The sequence below is a fragment of the Hydra vulgaris genome, chromosome 11 (assembly GCF_038396675.1).
Source record: "Hydra vulgaris chromosome 11, alternate assembly HydraT2T_AEP".
NCBI lineage: Eukaryota > Metazoa > Cnidaria > Hydrozoa > Anthoathecata > Hydridae > Hydra > Hydra vulgaris.
This window is the reverse complement of record NC_088930.1, coordinates 35065378-35084854: the sequence shown is the minus strand read 5'-3', so window position 1 is coordinate 35084854 and position 19477 is coordinate 35065378. Positions and strand designations below refer to the sequence as shown.

At 29.0% G+C, this 19477-nt stretch overlaps 2 protein-coding genes across 2 annotated transcripts; one reads left to right on the top strand and one right to left on the bottom strand.

Moving 5' to 3' along the window:
* Window positions 1-3761: 3761 nt before the first annotated feature.
* On the bottom strand, window positions 3762-5832 carry LOC124813587 (heat shock protein Hsp-16.1/Hsp-16.11). Its single transcript, XM_065810898.1, has 3 exons — window positions 5601-5832; window positions 4760-4987; window positions 3762-4381 (listed from the first exon to the last, which is right to left on the bottom strand). Exons 2-3 carry the CDS (start codon window positions 4974-4976, stop codon window positions 3894-3896), a joined length of 705 nt encoding a protein of 234 aa, XP_065666970.1. The 5' UTR covers window positions 4977-4987; window positions 5601-5832; the 3' UTR covers window positions 3762-3893.
* Window positions 5833-13884: 8052 nt separating this feature from the next.
* LOC124813588 (heat shock protein Hsp-16.1/Hsp-16.11) lies at window positions 13885-15890 on the top strand. Its single transcript, XM_065810897.1, has 3 exons — window positions 13885-14051; window positions 14665-14892; window positions 15271-15890. The coding sequence occupies exons 2-3, from the start codon at window positions 14676-14678 to the stop codon at window positions 15756-15758; spliced, it is 705 nt and encodes a 234-aa protein (XP_065666969.1). The 5' UTR covers window positions 13885-14051; window positions 14665-14675; the 3' UTR covers window positions 15759-15890.
* The last annotated feature ends 3587 nt before the right edge of the window (window positions 15891-19477 follow it).

The window sequence follows — 19477 nt, the reverse complement described above, 5'->3', positions numbered from 1 at the left end:
AAAACGATTCGTACCGCACACTCTTCAAGCTGAAATTAACAGAGCAGTGAAATGGTCACATATTTGGCTTATGCATTTCAACATTGAGAAATACAAAGCAATGCATGTTAACCGCGCGTGTAAAAATTCAATGCGCAAATAATCAATGCCCAACGTTGAAGATACCCGTTATCCACTCGAAAAGACTTTAGTCAAACGAGACCATGGTTTTGTGGTCTGTAATGACCTTAACGTCTGACAACAAGTAGAGTCAGCCGCATCAATACCAAAAAGAAAACTAGGGAAGTTCAAAAAAATATATTGCAGTCACAATTTTTGTTAATAGCCCACACGGAATCTTATTTACAATCGCCCCCACCATGAGTGGATGCGATTGATCAATCGCTCTCACCATGGTCGCCGCATTTAAAGTCCCACATTGCTACGCTTGAGCAAATTCAACATCGAGCAACAAAGACAATATTATCTATTAAAAACCTGTCCTATGAATATTGACTCCAAGCGCTCGCCCAAACAACACTTAAAGTACGCCGTAAAAGAGCAGACTTTATTGAGCAATTTAAATAACGCTTCAACTCAAACTTGTCAGTTAATTCGTTCAACAAAAACTTTCAAACCCTATTATATTTTGTGAGGGCATAACCAAAAACAATAACGCTAGCTCGTAAATAGTTGTAAAGAACAACATAACTTCAGATTGCAAACGAAAACGAGCTGGTTGCAAACGAAACCGAGCAAGCCTTACGCCATTAACAGAAGAATGTCTAAGTACGTTTTTCAATGCTTTTAACATCCAGAACTAGATCGGTTAAATCGGTCGTTCTACGTATATTGGTATTCCTACGGAATGTAGAAAGCCATCCAATCATGTCACAGACTGCTAATATTTATGCTGTCGTCGCTATCACATGGGTTATATAAAAAAAAAAGGTTAGACAGTCAACTATCCAAATAAACCATATGCGATTTGCCGAGTACCTCGTGGAGAAGAACTTCCATTCTTGATCAACCGACATACTGTTCTCTGGAATTTGATTAAAAAAATATGCTAGAGCTAGATCACCTAAACTTTTAACATCACAAGATCCTGATTTTATTTCTGAGATACATTGAGTAGATTAATAAAGGATTACAAAGAGTGAAGTAAGTGATCTAATCAGAGAGATTTGGGTTTGTCAAAATCAGATATTCTGGCACCTAGACTACACCAGTAAAATTTTCTGCTGAAAAAACTCCAAAATATCAAAACCGCCACAAAATCTTAACATTCTTTGTTTTGAAAAATGACTTCGTATTCTACGATGAGATCAATTGACTAATAATTCCACTTATTATTATTTACAAACCTGAAATATAGAGAACCTTTATTTTGCTAAACCAGATTAAAAACATTTTTTTGTTGAAACATTGTTTTTTAGTTGATTTAGTGTTTTAGATAATTTAAAATTTCTATTTTAAAAGAAACACTTAAAACAAAATGTGTGTAATAAACACTGTTTTGATTTAACTTCAACTGATTAAAAGAAAAATTCTTTTTGAAAACAATGTTTGGAAACCAAATTTGGTCAACGATACTGATTTTAATAAGAACTCACTTTTGAATAAGATTTTAATAAAACATAGTTGTTTATAAGAGCATCTTTATGATGCATTTCTTTAAATAAGTCTCAAAATTTTTGTAAAGATTTTGAGGTATTTCAGCTCCCAAGCTTAAATCACCGAAATACCTTTGAAAAATCTTCTCATTTGACAAAACCATGAACATTCATAAATTTGGAATTTGCACGATGTCTAAAAGTATCATATCCAATATATGAATACTGTCTACACCACTGGATGTTGCTATTACATTTTGCAGGACTGAGGTTGTCCTGTAAAACGTAACAACCCACACTTACGTTGGGCCAACGTATGTAAAATCATCGCGAACGTCGGCTGTTTTTTCCAATGCAAAACCAACATTGATCCAATGTCATTTGTTTAATGATGAAATTAATACCGACGGAACTAAAAACAGCTGGCACATTTACATTGGTCCAACGTATGTAAAAACATCGCAAAAAGTTGATTGCTTTTACGATGTGAACCCAACGTTGAAACAAAATATTAATAACCCATCGTTGATTCATGTGTATAAGCCAACGTTGATTTAATGTATATATATTAAATCAACGTTGATCCATATACATTGGAACAACATTGGATTTTATAGCGGATTAACGATGCTTTTGCATCGAGAAAAGGCAGGTAAACAAATATACATTTGTATAATTTATGAGAATTATTTTCATTCAAATATTTCAGTTGATTATGGAAATATATTTTGCTAATAATTTTTCTCTTTTTGAAGAAATATCAAGCCATAAGCAAAACAAACATAAATAATAGGCCTACAAACAGCTGCAATGTTATAAGTATATAGAATTGTCAATCTTAAGTCATCATCAAATTGGCGGATATATGTATGTATAAATGCATGCTTAGCATGAAGCAAATAAATTCAATTCCGATATATAGTAAATATAAGTTGTGCAAACGTAAAATATAACGTTGAATCAACTTAAAATACAACGTTTTGCCAACGTAAAATACAACGTTTTGCCAACGTAAAATACAACGTTTTGCCAACGTAACATATAACGTTGTGCCAGCGTAAAATACAACGTTGAATCAACGTAATACATAACGCAACGCCAACTTAAAATACAACGTTGTTTTTTGGTTGTTGTCGACGTCGCATTTGTAATCAAAATAATATTAAAACAACGTTGGCGGTCGATGTTGGGCCAACGCAACGCACAACATTGTTATAGCGTTTTATCAACGTATGTGTGCTAGCTAGGAGGTGCAACATAGAACTATTGCAATTGTGATTGGTTAGTGCTTACTAAATAAATTAAAAATAAACTAAAAGATAAAAAGATTTTCAACTCCTTTTAGAAAATATCTTATTCTAGCATTAGAAAATACTTTTACCCAAAATTTAAACTGATACAATACAGCGGATTAAATGAATTAACTAGAACTTTTATTTTTAATAAAGTCAATTAGAAATAGGGCTAAACTGTTTGAAACACTATACTTTACAAATGGTACTAACTTTTTAAGTAGTTGGTCTATGTATTTACATAAAATACTTATGTACTATTAAAGTCCGGACAACACCATCTGGAAAAAATCCAATGCACAATCAATAATTTCTGCTCCTGTTAGTTACAAAAAAAATGTTATACCCCATAGCCAAGAAGTATAATAAATAATTTTTCAGAAATTTTCCAATGGAGTTTTAATAGATTAGACAGGCGTTGCGAAACCAACAGGTTGTTTTTTGTTTTAAACTACTTCATGTTCTAAAAACAGCCGATTCTGTAAGTATTGTATTTACGATCAATGTATTCACAATAAGAATCAAAATATTCACAATAGAAATACGGTTGCAAAAATCTGACCATTTTCCTTTTTTTGGCAAACTCGAATACGGATTTGTTACTTTTTCATCTACAATTTTAACTAGTTTGCTACATTTTTGCGGTAGTAAAACTTAAGAAAATTTTTCTTTATTTGGCTTTAATCTAACCCTAGATACATACCGTATACTCTTGTCAACATTTTAGCATATATTCTATTAATTATATATTTAGTATATACTTTAGACTATGTTTTATATGCCCTGTACATATCGTATATACTATAGTATACATTCTAGCACCTACTTTATATGCCCTAGTAACAACAATACTTGTGAAGTAAAAGAAATAAAATAACAGTTTACAGTATTTATTTTAATAATTTACAAATAATTTACAGCATCTATTAACATGTAAAAATATACAAAAAGAATATAACTACACAACTAATTTATAAAATCTTTTTATGTAATAATTCAAGAAAGTTTATTCTTCCATTTTGATTTCAAGTTGGAGTGGAGTCTGAACTTGACTTCGCGGGGCTTCTATTGCTAACTTAAAGTCTTTAGTATAGCGAGAACTTAATTGGGAAGGATCAACATCATCTGGTAAAGAGATATTTTTGGTAAACTGCTTATGGTGGAAACTCAAACCATGCTCGCCACTGTTTTCAGTTTTGGTTTCACCATGAACAACTAAATTTCTACCTTTTACTTGAATCGAAATTTCTTCTGGCTTGAAACCTTTTACATCTAAGGTGCATTTAAATGTCTCTTTTGTCGATTCTCCAGAGTCAGACGTTATAGGTAGCTTTTTAGGAGCTTCTATGTGCAAAACACCATCTTGACTGATGTTTGAAGTAAGTGCTGTAGGATCTACATCATCTGGAATAGTATACTTTCGATGAAATTCACTGCACTCAAATCCATTTTCATTTTCATTGCGATGTTTTCCACTTACTTCAAGAGTTTGTCCTAAACAATAAGAAATAAAAATTATCTAGTGATAAACACGCTTTAGATCTTATTACTAAAGTTTGTCTCCAAATTTTAAATTAAGAGTAATTAAGACCAACACAAGGAAAGTGTTAAGATAAAAACAAGAGTCAACAGTAATGAGATGGACTATAGAAAAAAATGGAAAACACGATTTTTTTTGTTTATGACGCCATTGCATATTTAAGTAAAAAAAACAATGCGTTATTAAAACCATCGCTTTCTTTCTTTCAATGCATCAGTCAGAACTGTTGCGTAATATCTCTTTAACAACATTCTCAAGTTAAATCAAGATAAATTATGAAATAACATTGTAACTTTATCACATTTATGTTAAATAGTTTTAGATTTAAGTACCTTCTACTTTCAGAGTAACTTCCTCTGGCTTGTAGTGTTTGACATTAAGATTTACAGCGAATCCGTTTTCCTTGTTAGAAGTCTTTTTCGCAAGAGCGCCCGTTCCAACATTAAATAATGGATAATATCTTAGGGGAGGAAAAGTAATTTCCATTATATCTTCCAAAAATGGATTGGAAGAAAAATATTTATGAACAGGAATGTGCCACAAAGACATTTTTTTTTTCTCTAAATAAAAAAGTAAAGAAACTTTAAATAAAAACTAAAAATAAGCTTAAATAATAAATAAACTCATTAAACTTCTTTGTAAACAAGTTATTTCTGAACCAATTGCCGCATTTCTAGGACGCAATACAGCAGTGCCCTCCCATTTCACGTAAAATGTCGTGGAATGATTTGCTTTACTCTGTTTTTATTTTAATGCTTTTACAATATGAATACAATTAAAATATTCCAGCCATTTTGGTTTGTGAAAAAAGAAAAAAGAAAGAAAACTATAAAAATAATTTCATTCGGTTGTGTCAACAGCGCACCCGTAAAGTTAGGATTAAATTTCGATTGGTAAGCAAAACAGAGCTAAACTCTAAGCATTGCGTCCCAAAAACATTTGGTTTATGGGGTTTCTGAAATGATCGATATAAATACAATAATATGTTCATAGATACTAATATATACAAGATTACCAGTAGATGTGTTCCAGAAGTAATCAATATTAAATAAAAATAAAAATATTAAATCACTTAAATTCCTTGAAAAAAGTGTTAAGTTCCGCGAAAACAATAACTATGTATAAAAAACAAATAATAAGATAATAATCACGACGCTGCATAATGGTTCTTACCCAGTCAGTATAAATCTCTCTTCTTGAACAATCCTAATCTGCTTGTTTGCGTTTTATTATAAGCAAAAAACTAAGGTTGAAATTTATATCTTTTTCGAATAACGTCAATAAGTTTTTTGCTATCTTAAGAAACATCCAGAAAGATTGACAATATTCTACAACATTCTGAGAATTGCTGTCTTCTTCGTTGTGCTAATTAAATTTACGCCTTCTAGTTTGACTCATACAGAAAAAGTAAAAGTACTAATGGCGGAGCTTAACTAGACAATTTTATAGCGGGAGTCTAAAACTAGTCAAAATGCAAGTGCGGAAAAATATTAATAAGGGCTGCTTTGTTTGGAAAAGACAAATTAAGTTTGGGGAACTTTCCCTATTTTAAACGGTTTTTAGACTCCTATTTGTTATAGGTCATACTCTTCTTAATTTATAGCGATTCCTATTTACTAATAGCCATTATATTTTTTTTTATATATTAAATAGTTATGGTTTTCTTAATCATGTTTCGATAATTATCCTTCAAAGAACAAAATAAGAAACCATTTAAAAGACATCGTTTACCTCAAAATAGCTACATTCAAATCCAATATAAACGAAATATCTAAAAAAATTGGTATAAATTAGCGAAAAAGACATATTGTATGCATTGGAGTTCCGGAATATAAAATAAAGTTAAAGATTTACCCGGTGTAGTACTGAGTGCAGAATAATGTATAATACAACACAAATTCGAAAAAGCTTAATAGATCTACCACAGTTCTTTAAAATCTCACAAAAAAAAACAAGAAAAAAAACTCAGTAATAAACTGCAAATAACTCAATATAGCCACCCGAGCCATGCTTTAACCAAGATAAATGAAATAAGACCATCACTTTGGTGATCAAAGTTTTTTTTCCCAGCATACGTTCCATTTCGTGGACCACTAATTTTATCTGAAGCGACCACGAAGCTTTTCTGAATTTCAGATAATAAAAAAAAAGAGTTTTTGTACCTAAATAAAAAACGCCAAAAAGTTCATAAATAATATGCATAAAATGCAATCTGTTACAAGAAAACGACTCTCTGTCACAAGTTTTATGTTTCTCTGTACAAGCCCATTAACGTTGTTGCAAGTAAAATAAAAAATACTGCTTTGACTTATGAAATAAAGTAAATTAATACTAGTAAACAGAATATTTTGTACAAAGTTCAACAAACTTATTAATTATTATTTCAAATGATATTTATGTGACTTAACAAAAAATCAATTTTAAATCATTTTAAATGAGGATGTACCGTCAACATATCTTATGCTTTAATCCTATTGCAAAGGACCTACAAAAAAACAATCTATAAATACAGTAACATAATTATTAGGTGTGCTATTTGTGTTTAGGTGTGGGCTACTTCAAGGCATAATAGAACATATCGATGGTTTAAAGCACAAAAGACACATAAAATACTGTCTCTTGACATTTTGCTCATAAATATTATTAAAAATGAATAATTAATGACGTTAAAAATAAAAAAATATTACCATTTTGCTGACCTTCTGAAATAATTTAGAGTGAGGTAATTAATTGAAGATCTCAAATTTTTAAAAAGCTGTTTTCTTCAAACTGTCAAATATGGACTTCAAACTTTTATGGACTTCAAACTTTTATTATTATTTTTTTTAATCGTTTATGCTTTAAACCATCAATATGTTGCATGTAATATGAAGTTAATATGCAGCATACTTTCATTGGTTTAGGTTATATTTTTAACAATCGTATTTAAACAAATTGAGTTAAAGCCTGAAAATGAATTTGATCTAAAGAAAACGCACAAGGGTTTTGTGGAAACAGACTATGAGCTCACTGATTTAGCTAAAGATGTTACCAAGTTCATATTTGAAGGTTCTTGTATTTGGAAAATATTCATTTATGCTTTCCAGCTATAAGAATTCACTTTCAGGATAAACCATAATATGATATATATATATACATATATATATATATATATATATATATATATATATATATATATATATATATATATATATATATATATATATATATATATATATATATATATATATATATATTTATATTTATATATGTATATATATATATATATATATATATATATATATATATATATATATATATTTATATATATATATATATATTCATATTTATATATATATATATATATATATATATATATATATATATATATATATATATATATATATATATATATATATGTATATTTATATATACTAGAGATTAGGGTCATGCTAAAAGCACTTTTTTTTTTAATGTCTGCTGGCTCTTCCTCAATTCTATATAATAAAATAATAATGGGTTTGTAAATTTTTTTAGTAAGTAATATATTTAGGGGTGCCTAATATTTTCTAAAAAAAGTTCCAAAAAAGCTCGTTTAGGTAATATCTGAATTATACAGTAACTTTCAAATAACCAATGATCTTTTGAATTAAGCGACTTTTAATGAGTAAACATGAAACTTATTGAGTTTGTACATTATATAACAGCTCATAAATATCTAATTGCTTTGATTTAGTTGAGTAAACAAACATGAATTTCAGAAAAAAATTAGATCAGAAAAAATTAACATTGTTCTAAAGTTTTATCCAAATTTATTCAAATACATCTATGCTGATTTTTTTATATATTATAAACACAAAAATAAGGCGGCTAAATATAAAATTTAGCTACTCGCGTTTGCTTGTTTCATTTTTATTTAATTTTTTTCAGATAGAGAGTATTCTATTACAAAATTGGAGTTATTTGATGAATAGCCAAAACACACCAAGGAAACACGAAATTCTCTTTTGCGTGAATTTATTTTGAAAGACTATACTACAGAAGATGTTACTAGTGATTCGAAGAAGAAAAAAAAGAAAGTTAAAAATGGCAAGCATATCCCCCAAGTTTGCGCAAAAGTGGAATCCAGCGAATAGAAATATGAATAATTTTTTAAATAAAAATAAAAGTTGGTTAGAGGACAATAATTTAAAATAAATTTTCATCGGTCCTGTGCTTTCACAACATCTGAAGGAAAACGACTTCAAAGTCGACAAAGAAAAACTTTGAAGACTCATGTTTAAAAACCAAAAGACGTAGAGTTGAAGACTTATTGCAATCGCGGAGTGCCAATGAATTAACAATAGCTTCTGAAATTGCACATCGTTTGTCCGGTCAAAGAAACGTAGCTACTTTTATTAGAAAAAGTACAAAAATCTTATAGCAAAGAAAATCTACTGATGTTATTTGTAGTAGCAGGCAGTTGAGTAGCAATAATGCACTTGCTTATTATGTAGATTCCAAGTGTGCTAGTCACCCTTATAAACAAACAAGAAAGTGGTCATTGAAAACAGGGCATGAGGTGTTTCCGTCATACAATAATTTATGTAAAGGTTGTGTTATCCTCTAGAAAAATTTTTTTCTTATCTCAGAAACACGAGCTGAAATTAAACTTCAAGCCATATTGAATAAAACGACTGAACCTTTAACTGAAACACTAAGTCAATTTCCCAAAAATGCATTCTCTAATTTGTCGCTTACATTAATAAACAAATGGGGATGCGACGGAAGTTCTAGCCACAGTACCTATAAACAAAGATTTGAGAACTCCGATGCTAATAATGAATTTCTGTTTGTGTTTGCGTCTGTCCCGTTGAGATTGAGTGATGACTCTAATACTATAATTTAACAAAATCCTCGGCCATCGTCAACACTTTATTGCCAGCCAATTAAATTCATATTTTCAAAAGAAACACAGGAATTTAATGTAATAGTAACTGACAAAGTTTTAAAAGAAAGTTCTTCCAGCACTGTATATTGTTGGTAAATTTAAATTTGTGAGACACAATCTGTTACTTACAATGACGGAAAAATATGCAATGCTTTAACCGATACGCGCTCTACACAAAAATGTTATATTTGTGGTGCTACTGAAAAAATGATGAATGGTGAAATAAAAGGTATGGTTGATAAAAAAGAAAAATACAATTTTGGTCTGTCTACCTTGCGTGCTTGGATACGTACTTTTGCTTGCTACACATTAGCGACCGTTTAGACATTAAAAAGTGGCAAGTTAGAGGCAATGAGGATAAGTGTTGTACCAGAGAACGTCAAACTAAATAAAAAATTTAGCGTTTTATTAAGAACGCTATCTTCTGGCCGTAACTTAGATTGTGTCAAAGTTGAAAAACTTTGTTGTGAAACAAGGAATTTTTATTTACATTTATATTCGTGGTATTACACCCCTATCCTCCGCAAAAAAAACTTTAAAGTTATTAAAACCAACGTAATTATTCAATAAAATAACAAAATATTATTTATTCCAACCTTTCATGACGAGAACAATGGAATTCGTGAGCAAATTATTTTTGTCTAGCTTGATTGTATGAAATATTTAGCAGCTGATTAGATTTGTATTCTTGTGAGAGCTGTTGTAACTACTTATCTATTAGGTGCTCCGGGGATTCATTCTGGCACAGGACTAAATCAGTTCAAGGTTATCAGGAGATTTTGATAGAGTTCGAAATTGCTAAGCATATAAAGATGGTTTGCTTTGACACTACTGCTAGTAATACTGGAATGATTTTTGGTGCTATACAGGTAAACTATTTTTTAAACAATTTAGTAAAAGGAATATAATTACCATAAACTATTTATAATAAAGAGCTAATTACAATAAACAATTTGGTTATGGTCTGAATTTTTCTGACGGAGAAACAATTTCGGTAAACCTTTGTTGATGCTTTATAGATATCATGTTTTGGAAGTAATCTTGAAACATTATTGGTTAGCAGTTACCATAGACAAAACCAATGGGCCTGACAATGCACTATTTAAAGATTTGACAAACAAATGCAATGATGTTGATATTGGCAATCAGTTTTTGATTCTTGATTTAAAGAGCAAGAAAATGAGTCAAAAATCCTTTTAATGACAATTGCGAATAAAGGAGTCTTTGAATATTTTAAGGTTAATTTTTTTAGCCATGAAAATTTTCAAGCCTTAATGTAATAAATATTTTAAAAATTCATCGATAAAATTAAATATCAACATCATATTTTTAGAATTATGAGAAGAGATCATATTACTAGGAGCTTGTTGAGCTAGATCTAATGTTCTAAGAACCAACATTCAAACCTCTTAACATTCACAAGTCTGGAACATTACACGATGAACGTTTATAGCAAAGAGTATTTACTACCAATATTATATATAAATTTATAATTCAACTAAGCAAATCCTGAACTTTAGCCATAAGAAAATTAGGAAGGTGGTAAAATGGCAACTTTTATTTCAATTTTTTATGCTCCGAAATTTCTAAGAGCTGATCCAGGTTAGTTTAAAAAGCCTTTGATACAAATTGTCTTAACAAAACTCATTAGTAGCATTATATTTGATAAGATAATGTAAAAAAAAGGCATTGATATTTATGAGTAGTTATATAATGTACAAACTCAATAAGTTTCATGTTTACTCATTAAAAGTTGCTTAATTCAAAAGATCATTGGTTATTTGAAAGTTACTGTATAATTCAGAAATTACCTAAACGAGCTTTTTTGGAACTTGTTTTAGAAAATATTAAGCACCCCTAAATATATTACTTACTAAAAAAATTTAAAAACCCATTATTATTTTATTATATAGAATTGAGGAAGAGCCAGCAGACATTAAAAAAAAAAGTGCTTTTAGCATGGCCCTAATCTCTAGTATATATATATATATATATATATATATATATATATATATATATATATATATATATATATATATATATATATATATATATTTATATATATATATATATATATATATATATATATATATATATATATATATATATATATATATATATATATATATATATATATATAGCGAGTAGCCAAATTTTATATTTAGCCGCCTTATTTTTGTGTTTATAATATATAAAAAAATCAGCATAGATGTATTTGAATAAATTTGGATAAAACTTTAGAACAATGTTAATTTTTTCTGATCTAATTTTTTTCTGAAATTCATGTTTGTTTACTCAACTAAATCAAAGCAATTAGATATTTATGAGCTGTTATATAATGTACAAACTCAATAAGTTTCATGTTTACTCATTAAAAGTCGCTTAATTCAAAAGATCATTGGTTATTTGAAAGTTACTGTATAATTCAGATATTACCTAAACGAGCTTTTTTGGAACTTTTTTTAGAAAATATTAGGCACCCCTAAATATATTACTTACTAAAAAAATTTACAAACCCATTATTATTTTATTATATAGAATTGAGGAAGAGCCAGCAGACATTAAAAAAAAAAGTGCTTTTAGCATGACCCTAATCTCTAGTATATATAAATATACATATATATATATATATATATATATATATATATATATATATATATATATATATATATATAAATATAAATATATATATATATATATATATATATATATATATATATATATATATATATATATATATATATATATATATGTATATATATATATCATATTATGGTTTATCCTGAAAGTGAATTCTTATAGCTGGAAAGCATAAATGAATATTTTCCAAATACAAGAACCTTCAAATATGAACTTGGTAACATCTTTAGCTAAATCAGTGAGCTCATAGTCTGTTTCCACAAAACCCTTGTGCGTTTTCTTTAGATCAAATTCATTTTCAGGCTTTAACTCAATTTGTTTAAATACGATTGTTAAAAATATAACCTAAACCAATGAAAGTATGCTGCATATTAACTTCATATTACATGCAACATATTGATGGTTTAAAGCATAAACGATTAAAAAAAATAATAATAAAAGTTTGAAGTCCATAAAAGTTTGAAGTCCATATTTGACAGTTTGAAGAAAACAGCTTTTTAAAAATTTGAGATCTTCAATTAATTACCTCACTCTAAATTATTTCAGAAGGTCAGCAAAATGGTAATATTTTTTTATTTTTAACGTCATTAATTATTCATTTTTAATAATATTTATGAGCAAAATGTCAAGAGACAGTATTTTATGTGTCTTTTGTGCTTTAAACCATCGATATGTTCTATTATGCCTTGAAGTAGCCCACACCTAAACACAAATAGCACACCTAATAATTATGTTACTGTATTTATAGATTGTTTTTTTGTAGGTCCTTTGCAATAGGATTAAAGCATAAGATATGTTGACGGTACATCCTCATTTAAAATGATTTAAAATTGATTTTTTGTTAAGTCACATAAATATCATTTGAAATAATAATTAATAAGTTTGTTGAACTTTGTACAAAATATTCTGTTTACTAGTATTAATTTACTTTATTTCATAAGTCAAAGCAGTATTTTTTATTTTACTTGCAACAACGTTAATGGGCTTGTACAGAGAAACATAAAACTTGTGACAGAGAGTCGTTTTCTTGTAACAGATTGCATTTTATGCATATTATTTATGAACTTTTTGGCGTTTTTTATTTAGGTACAAAAACTCTTTTTTTTTATTATCTGAAATTCAGAAAAGCTTCGTGGTCGCTTCAGATAAAATTAGTGGTCCACGAAATGGAACGTATGCTGGGAAAAAAAACTTTGATCACCAAAGTGATGGTCTTATTTCATTTATCTTGGTTAAAGCATGGCTCGGGTGGCTATATTGAGTTATTTGCAGTTTATTACTGAGTTTTTTTTCTTGTTTTTTTTTGTGAGATTTTAAAGAACTGTGGTAGATCTATTAAGCTTTTTCGAATTTGTGTTGTATTATACATTATTCTGCACTCAGTACTACACCGGGTAAATCTTTAACTTTATTTTATATTCCGGAACTCCAATGCATACAATATGTCTTTTTCGCTAATTTATACCAATTTTTTTAGATATTTCGTTTATATTGGATTTGAATGTAGCTATTTTGAGGTAAACGATGTCTTTTAAATGGTTTCTTATTTTGTTCTTTGAAGGATAATTATCGAAACATGATTAAGAAAACCATAACTATTTAATATATAAAAAAAAATATAATGGCTATTAGTAAATAGGAATCGCTATAAATTAAGAAGAGTATGACCTATAACAAATAGGAGTCTAAAAACCGTTTAAAATAGGGAAAGTTCCCCAAACTTAATTTGTCTTTTCCAAACAAAGCAGCCCTTATTAATATTTTTCCGCACTTGCATTTTGACTAGTTTTAGACTCCCGCTATAAAATTGTCTAGTTAAGCTCCGCCATTAGTACTTTTACTTTTTCTGTATGAGTCAAACTAGAAGGCGTAAATTTAATTAGCACAACGAAGAAGACAGCAATTCTCAGAATGTTGTAGAATATTGTCAATCTTTCTGGATGTTTCTTAAGATAGCAAAAAACTTATTGACGTTATTCGAAAAAGATATAAATTTCAACCTTAGTTTTTTGCTTATAATAAAACGCAAACAAGCAGATTAGGATTGTTCAAGAAGAGAGATTTATACTGACTGGGTAAGAACCATTATGCAGCGTCGTGATTATTATCTTATTATTTGTTTTTTATACATAGTTATTGTTTTCGCGGAACTTAACACTTTTTTCAAGGAATTTAAGTGATTTAATATTTTTATTTTTATTTAATATTGATTACTTCTGGAACACATCTACTGGTAATCTTGTATATATTAGTATCTATGAACATATTATTGTATTTATATCGATCATTTCAGAAACCCCATAAACCAAATGTTTTTGGGACGCAATGCTTAGAGTTTAGCTCTGTTTTGCTTACCAATCGAAATTTAATCCTAACTTTACGGGTGCGCTGTTGACACAACCGAATGAAATTATTTTTATAGTTTTCTTTCTTTTTTCTTTTTTCACAAACCAAAATGGCTGGAATATTTTAATTGTATTCATATTGTAAAAGCATTAAAATAAAAACAGAGTAAAGCAAATCATTCCACGACATTTTACGTGAAATGGGAGGGCACTGCTGTATTGCGTCCTAGAAATGCGGCAATTGGTTCAGAAATAACTTGTTTACAAAGAAGTTTAATGAGTTTATTTATTATTTAAGCTTATTTTTAGTTTTTATTTAAAGTTTCTTTACTTTTTTATTTAGAGAAAAAAAAAATGTCTTTGTGGCACATTCCTGTTCATAAATATTTTTCTTCCAATCCATTTTTGGAAGATATAATGGAAATTACTTTTCCTCCCCTAAGATATTATCCATTATTTAATGTTGGAACGGGCGCTCTTGCGAAAAAGACTTCTAACAAGGAAAACGGATTCGCTGTAAATCTTAATGTCAAACACTACAAGCCAGAGGAAGTTACTCTGAAAGTAGAAGGTACTTAAATCTAAAACTATTTAACATAAATGTGATAAAGTTACAATGTTATTTCATAATTTATCTTGATTTAACTTGAGAATGTTGTTAAAGAGATATTACGCAACAGTTCTGACTGATGCATTGAAAGAAAGAAAGCGATGGTTTTAATAACGCATTGTTTTTTTTACTTAAATATGCAATGGCGTCATAAACAAAAAAAATCGTGTTTTCCATTTTTTTCTATAGTCCATCTCATTACTGTTGACTCTTGTTTTTATCTTAACACTTTCCTTGTGTTGGTCTTAATTACTCTTAATTTAAAATTTGGAGACAAACTTTAGTAATAAGATCTAAAGCGTGTTTATCACTAGATAATTTTTATTTCTTATTGTTTAGGACAAACTCTTGAAGTAAGTGGAAAACATCGCAATGAAAATGAAAATGGATTTGAGTGCAGTGAATTTCATCGAAAGTATACTATTCCAGATGATGTAGATCCTACAGCACTTACTTCAAACATCAGTCAAGATGGTGTTTTGCACATAGAAGCTCCTAAAAAGCTACCTATAACGTCTGACTCTGGAGAATCGACAAAAGAGACATTTAAATGCACCTTAGATGTAAAAGGTTTCAAGCCAGAAGAAATTTCGATTCAAGTAAAAGGTAGAAATTTAGTTGTTCATGGTGAAACCAAAACTGAAAACAGTGGCGAGCATGGTTTGAGTTTCCACCATAAGCAGTTTACCAAAAATATCTCTTTACCAGATGATGTTGATCCTTCCCAATTAAGTTCTCGCTATACTAAAGACTTTAAGTTAGCAATAGAAGCCCCGCGAAGTCAAGTTCAGACTCCACTCCAACTTGAAATCAAAATGGAAGAATAAACTTTCTTGAATTATTACATAAAAAGATTTTATAAATTAGTTGTGTAGTTATATTCTTTTTGTATATTTTTACATGTTAATAGATGCTGTAAATTATTTGTAAATTATTAAAATAAATACTGTAAACTGTTATTTTATTTCTTTTACTTCACAAGTATTGTTGTTACTAGGGCATATAAAGTAGGTGCTAGAATGTATACTATAGTATATACGATATGTACAGGGCATATAAAACATAGTCTAAAGTATATACTAAATATATAATTAATAGAATATATGCTAAAATGTTGACAAGAGTATACGGTATGTATCTAGGGTTAGATTAAAGCCAAATAAAGAAAAATTTTCTTAAGTTTTACTACCGCAAAAATGTAGCAAACTAGTTAAAATTGTAGATGAAAAAGTAACAAATCCGTATTCGAGTTTGCCAAAAAAAGGAAAATGGTCAGATTTTTGCAACCGTATTTCTATTGTGAATATTTTGATTCTTATTGTGAATACATTGATCGTAAATACAATACTTACAGAATCGGCTGTTTTTAGAACATGAAGTAGTTTAAAACAAAAAACAACCTGTTGGTTTCGCAACGCCTGTCTAATCTATTAAAACTCCATTGGAAAATTTCTGAAAAATTATTTATTATACTTCTTGGCTATGGGGTATAACATTTTTTTTGTAACTAACAGGAGCAGAAATTATTGATTGTGCATTGGATTTTTTCCAGATGGTGTTGTCCGGACTTTAATAGTACATAAGTATTTTATGTAAATACATAGACCAACTACTTAAAAAGTTAGTACCATTTGTAAAGTATAGTGTTTCAAACAGTTTAGCCCTATTTCTAATTGACTTTATTAAAAATAAAAGTTCTAGTTAATTCATTTAATCCGCTGTATTGTATCAGTTTAAATTTTGGGTAAAAGTATTTTCTAATGCTAGAATAAGATATTTTCTAAAAGGAGTTGAAAATCTTTTTATCTTTTAGTTTATTTTTAATTTATTTAGTAAGCACTAACCAATCACAATTGCAATAGTTCTATGTTGCACCTCCTAGCTAGCACACATACGTTGATAAAACGCTATAACAATGTTGTGCGTTGCGTTGGCCCAACATCGACCGCCAACGTTGTTTTAATATTATTTTGATTACAAATGCGACGTCGACAACAACCAAAAAACAACGTTGTATTTTAAGTTGGCGTTGCGTTATGTATTACGTTGATTCAACGTTGTATTTTACGCTGGCACAACGTTATATGTTACGTTGGCAAAACGTTGTATTTTACGTTGGCAAAACGTTGTATTTTACGTTGGCAAAACGTTGTATTTTAAGTTGATTCAACGTTATATTTTACGTTTGCACAACTTATATTTACTATATATCGGAATTGAATTTATTTGCTTCATGCTAAGCATGCATTTATACATACATATATCCGCCAATTTGATGATGACTTAAGATTGACAATTCTATATACTTATAACATTGCAGCTGTTTGTAGGCCTATTATTTATGTTTGTTTTGCTTATGGCTTGATATTTCTTCAAAAAGAGAAAAATTATTAGCAAAATATATTTCCATAATCAACTGAAATATTTGAATGAAAATAATTCTCATAAATTATACAAATGTATATTTGTTTACCTGCCTTTTCTCGATGCAAAAGCATCGTTAATCCGCTATAAAATCCAATGTTGTTCCAATGTATATGGATCAACGTTGATTTAATATATATACATTAAATCAACGTTGGCTTATACACATGAATCAACGATGGGTTATTAATATTTTGTTTCAACGTTGGGTTCACATCGTAAAAGCAATCAACTTTTTGCGATGTTTTTACATACGTTGGACCAATGTAAATGTGCCAGCTGTTTTTAGTTCCGTCGGTATTAATTTCATCATTAAACAAATGACATTGGATCAATGTTGGTTTTGCATTGGAAAAAACAGCCGACGTTCGCGATGATTTTACATACGTTGGCCCAACGTAAGTGTGGGTTGTTACGTTTTACAGGACAACCTCAGTCCTGCAAAATGTAATAGCAACATCCAGTGGTGTAGACAGTATTCATATATTGGATATGATACTTTTAGACATCGTGCAAATTCCAAATTTATGAATGTTCATGGTTTTGTCAAATGAGAAGATTTTTCAAAGGTATTTCGGTGATTTAAGCTTGGGAGCTGAAATACCTCAAAATCTTTACAAAAATTTTGAGACTTATTTAAAGAAATGCATCATAAAGATGCTCTTATAAACAACTATGTTTTATTAAAATCTTATTCAAAAGTGAGTTCTTATTAAAATCAGTATCGTTGACCAAATTTGGTTTCCAAACATTGTTTTCAAAAAGAATTTTTCTTTTAATCAGTTGAAGTTAAATCAAAACAGTGTTTATTACACACATTTTGTTTTAAGTGTTTCTTTTAAAATAGAAATTTTAAATTATCTAAAACACTAAATCAACTAAAAAACAATGTTTCAACAAAAAAATGTTTTTAATCTGGTTTAGCAAAATAAAGGTTCTCTATATTTCAGGTTTGTAAATAATAATAAGTGGAATTATTAGTCAATTGATCTCATCGTAGAATACGAAGTCATTTTTCAAAACAAAGAATGTTAAGATTTTGTGGCGGTTTTGATATTTTGGAGTTTTTTCAGCAGAAAATTTTACTGGTGTAGTCTAGGTGCCAGAATATCTGATTTTGACAAACCCAAATCTCTCTGATTAGATCACTTACTTCACTCTTTGTAATCCTTTATTAATCTACTCAATGTATCTCAGAAATAAAATCAGGATCTTGTGATGTTAAAAGTTTAGGTGATCTAGCTCTAGCATATTTTTTTAATCAAATTCCAGAGAACAGTATGTCGGTTGATCAAGAATGGAAGTTCTTCTCCACGAGGTACTCGGCAAATCGCATATGGTTTATTTGGATAGTTGACTGTCTAACCTTTTTTTTTTATATAACCCATGTGATAGCGACGACAGCATAAATATTAGCAGTCTGTGACATGATTGGATGGCTTTCTACATTCCGTAGGAATACCAATATACGTAGAACGACCGATTTAACCGATCTAGTTCTGGATGTTAAAAGCATTGAAAAACGTACTTAGACATTCTTCTGTTAATGGCGTAAGGCTTGCTCGGTTTCGTTTGCAAAAGATCTAAAAGTCGCTTAATACTTCACATAATACTTCACAGAATACTTCACAAAAGAAACTTTCAAGGAAAGTAAACATGAAATCGATGAAGTTAGGAGTAAAAATAACTGCAAACAACAAGATAAACAGCAAGGAATACGTAAAAACTAATACATGTAAAAAACAGGCTAATAAAGAATCGCATTTTTAAGATATTCAAGATGAATACTGCTCCGCTAAATTGGATATTCACAAACAAGACGAAAGTACTGATAACATCATACTGCTAAGATTGAATAAGATTTAGCAACTATATCAATTTAATTAATTTTATGATAAGTTCATAGATGTGCCAGGTTGGCCCGCTATATTATATACAAGTTTTTTACCGCAATGTTTAAAAAAAGAAGGCTTAATTTTTCAAAATTGTTATAAGAATAGTAGTTACATAAAATCCTGTAGGCCATACAAAAACTAAACTAGAAGATTTTCAAATAAATATTTTGAAAAAATTGCTATTCTGTAACTAGATCCTAGATATCTTATTCAAAAGGTCAAGGCTG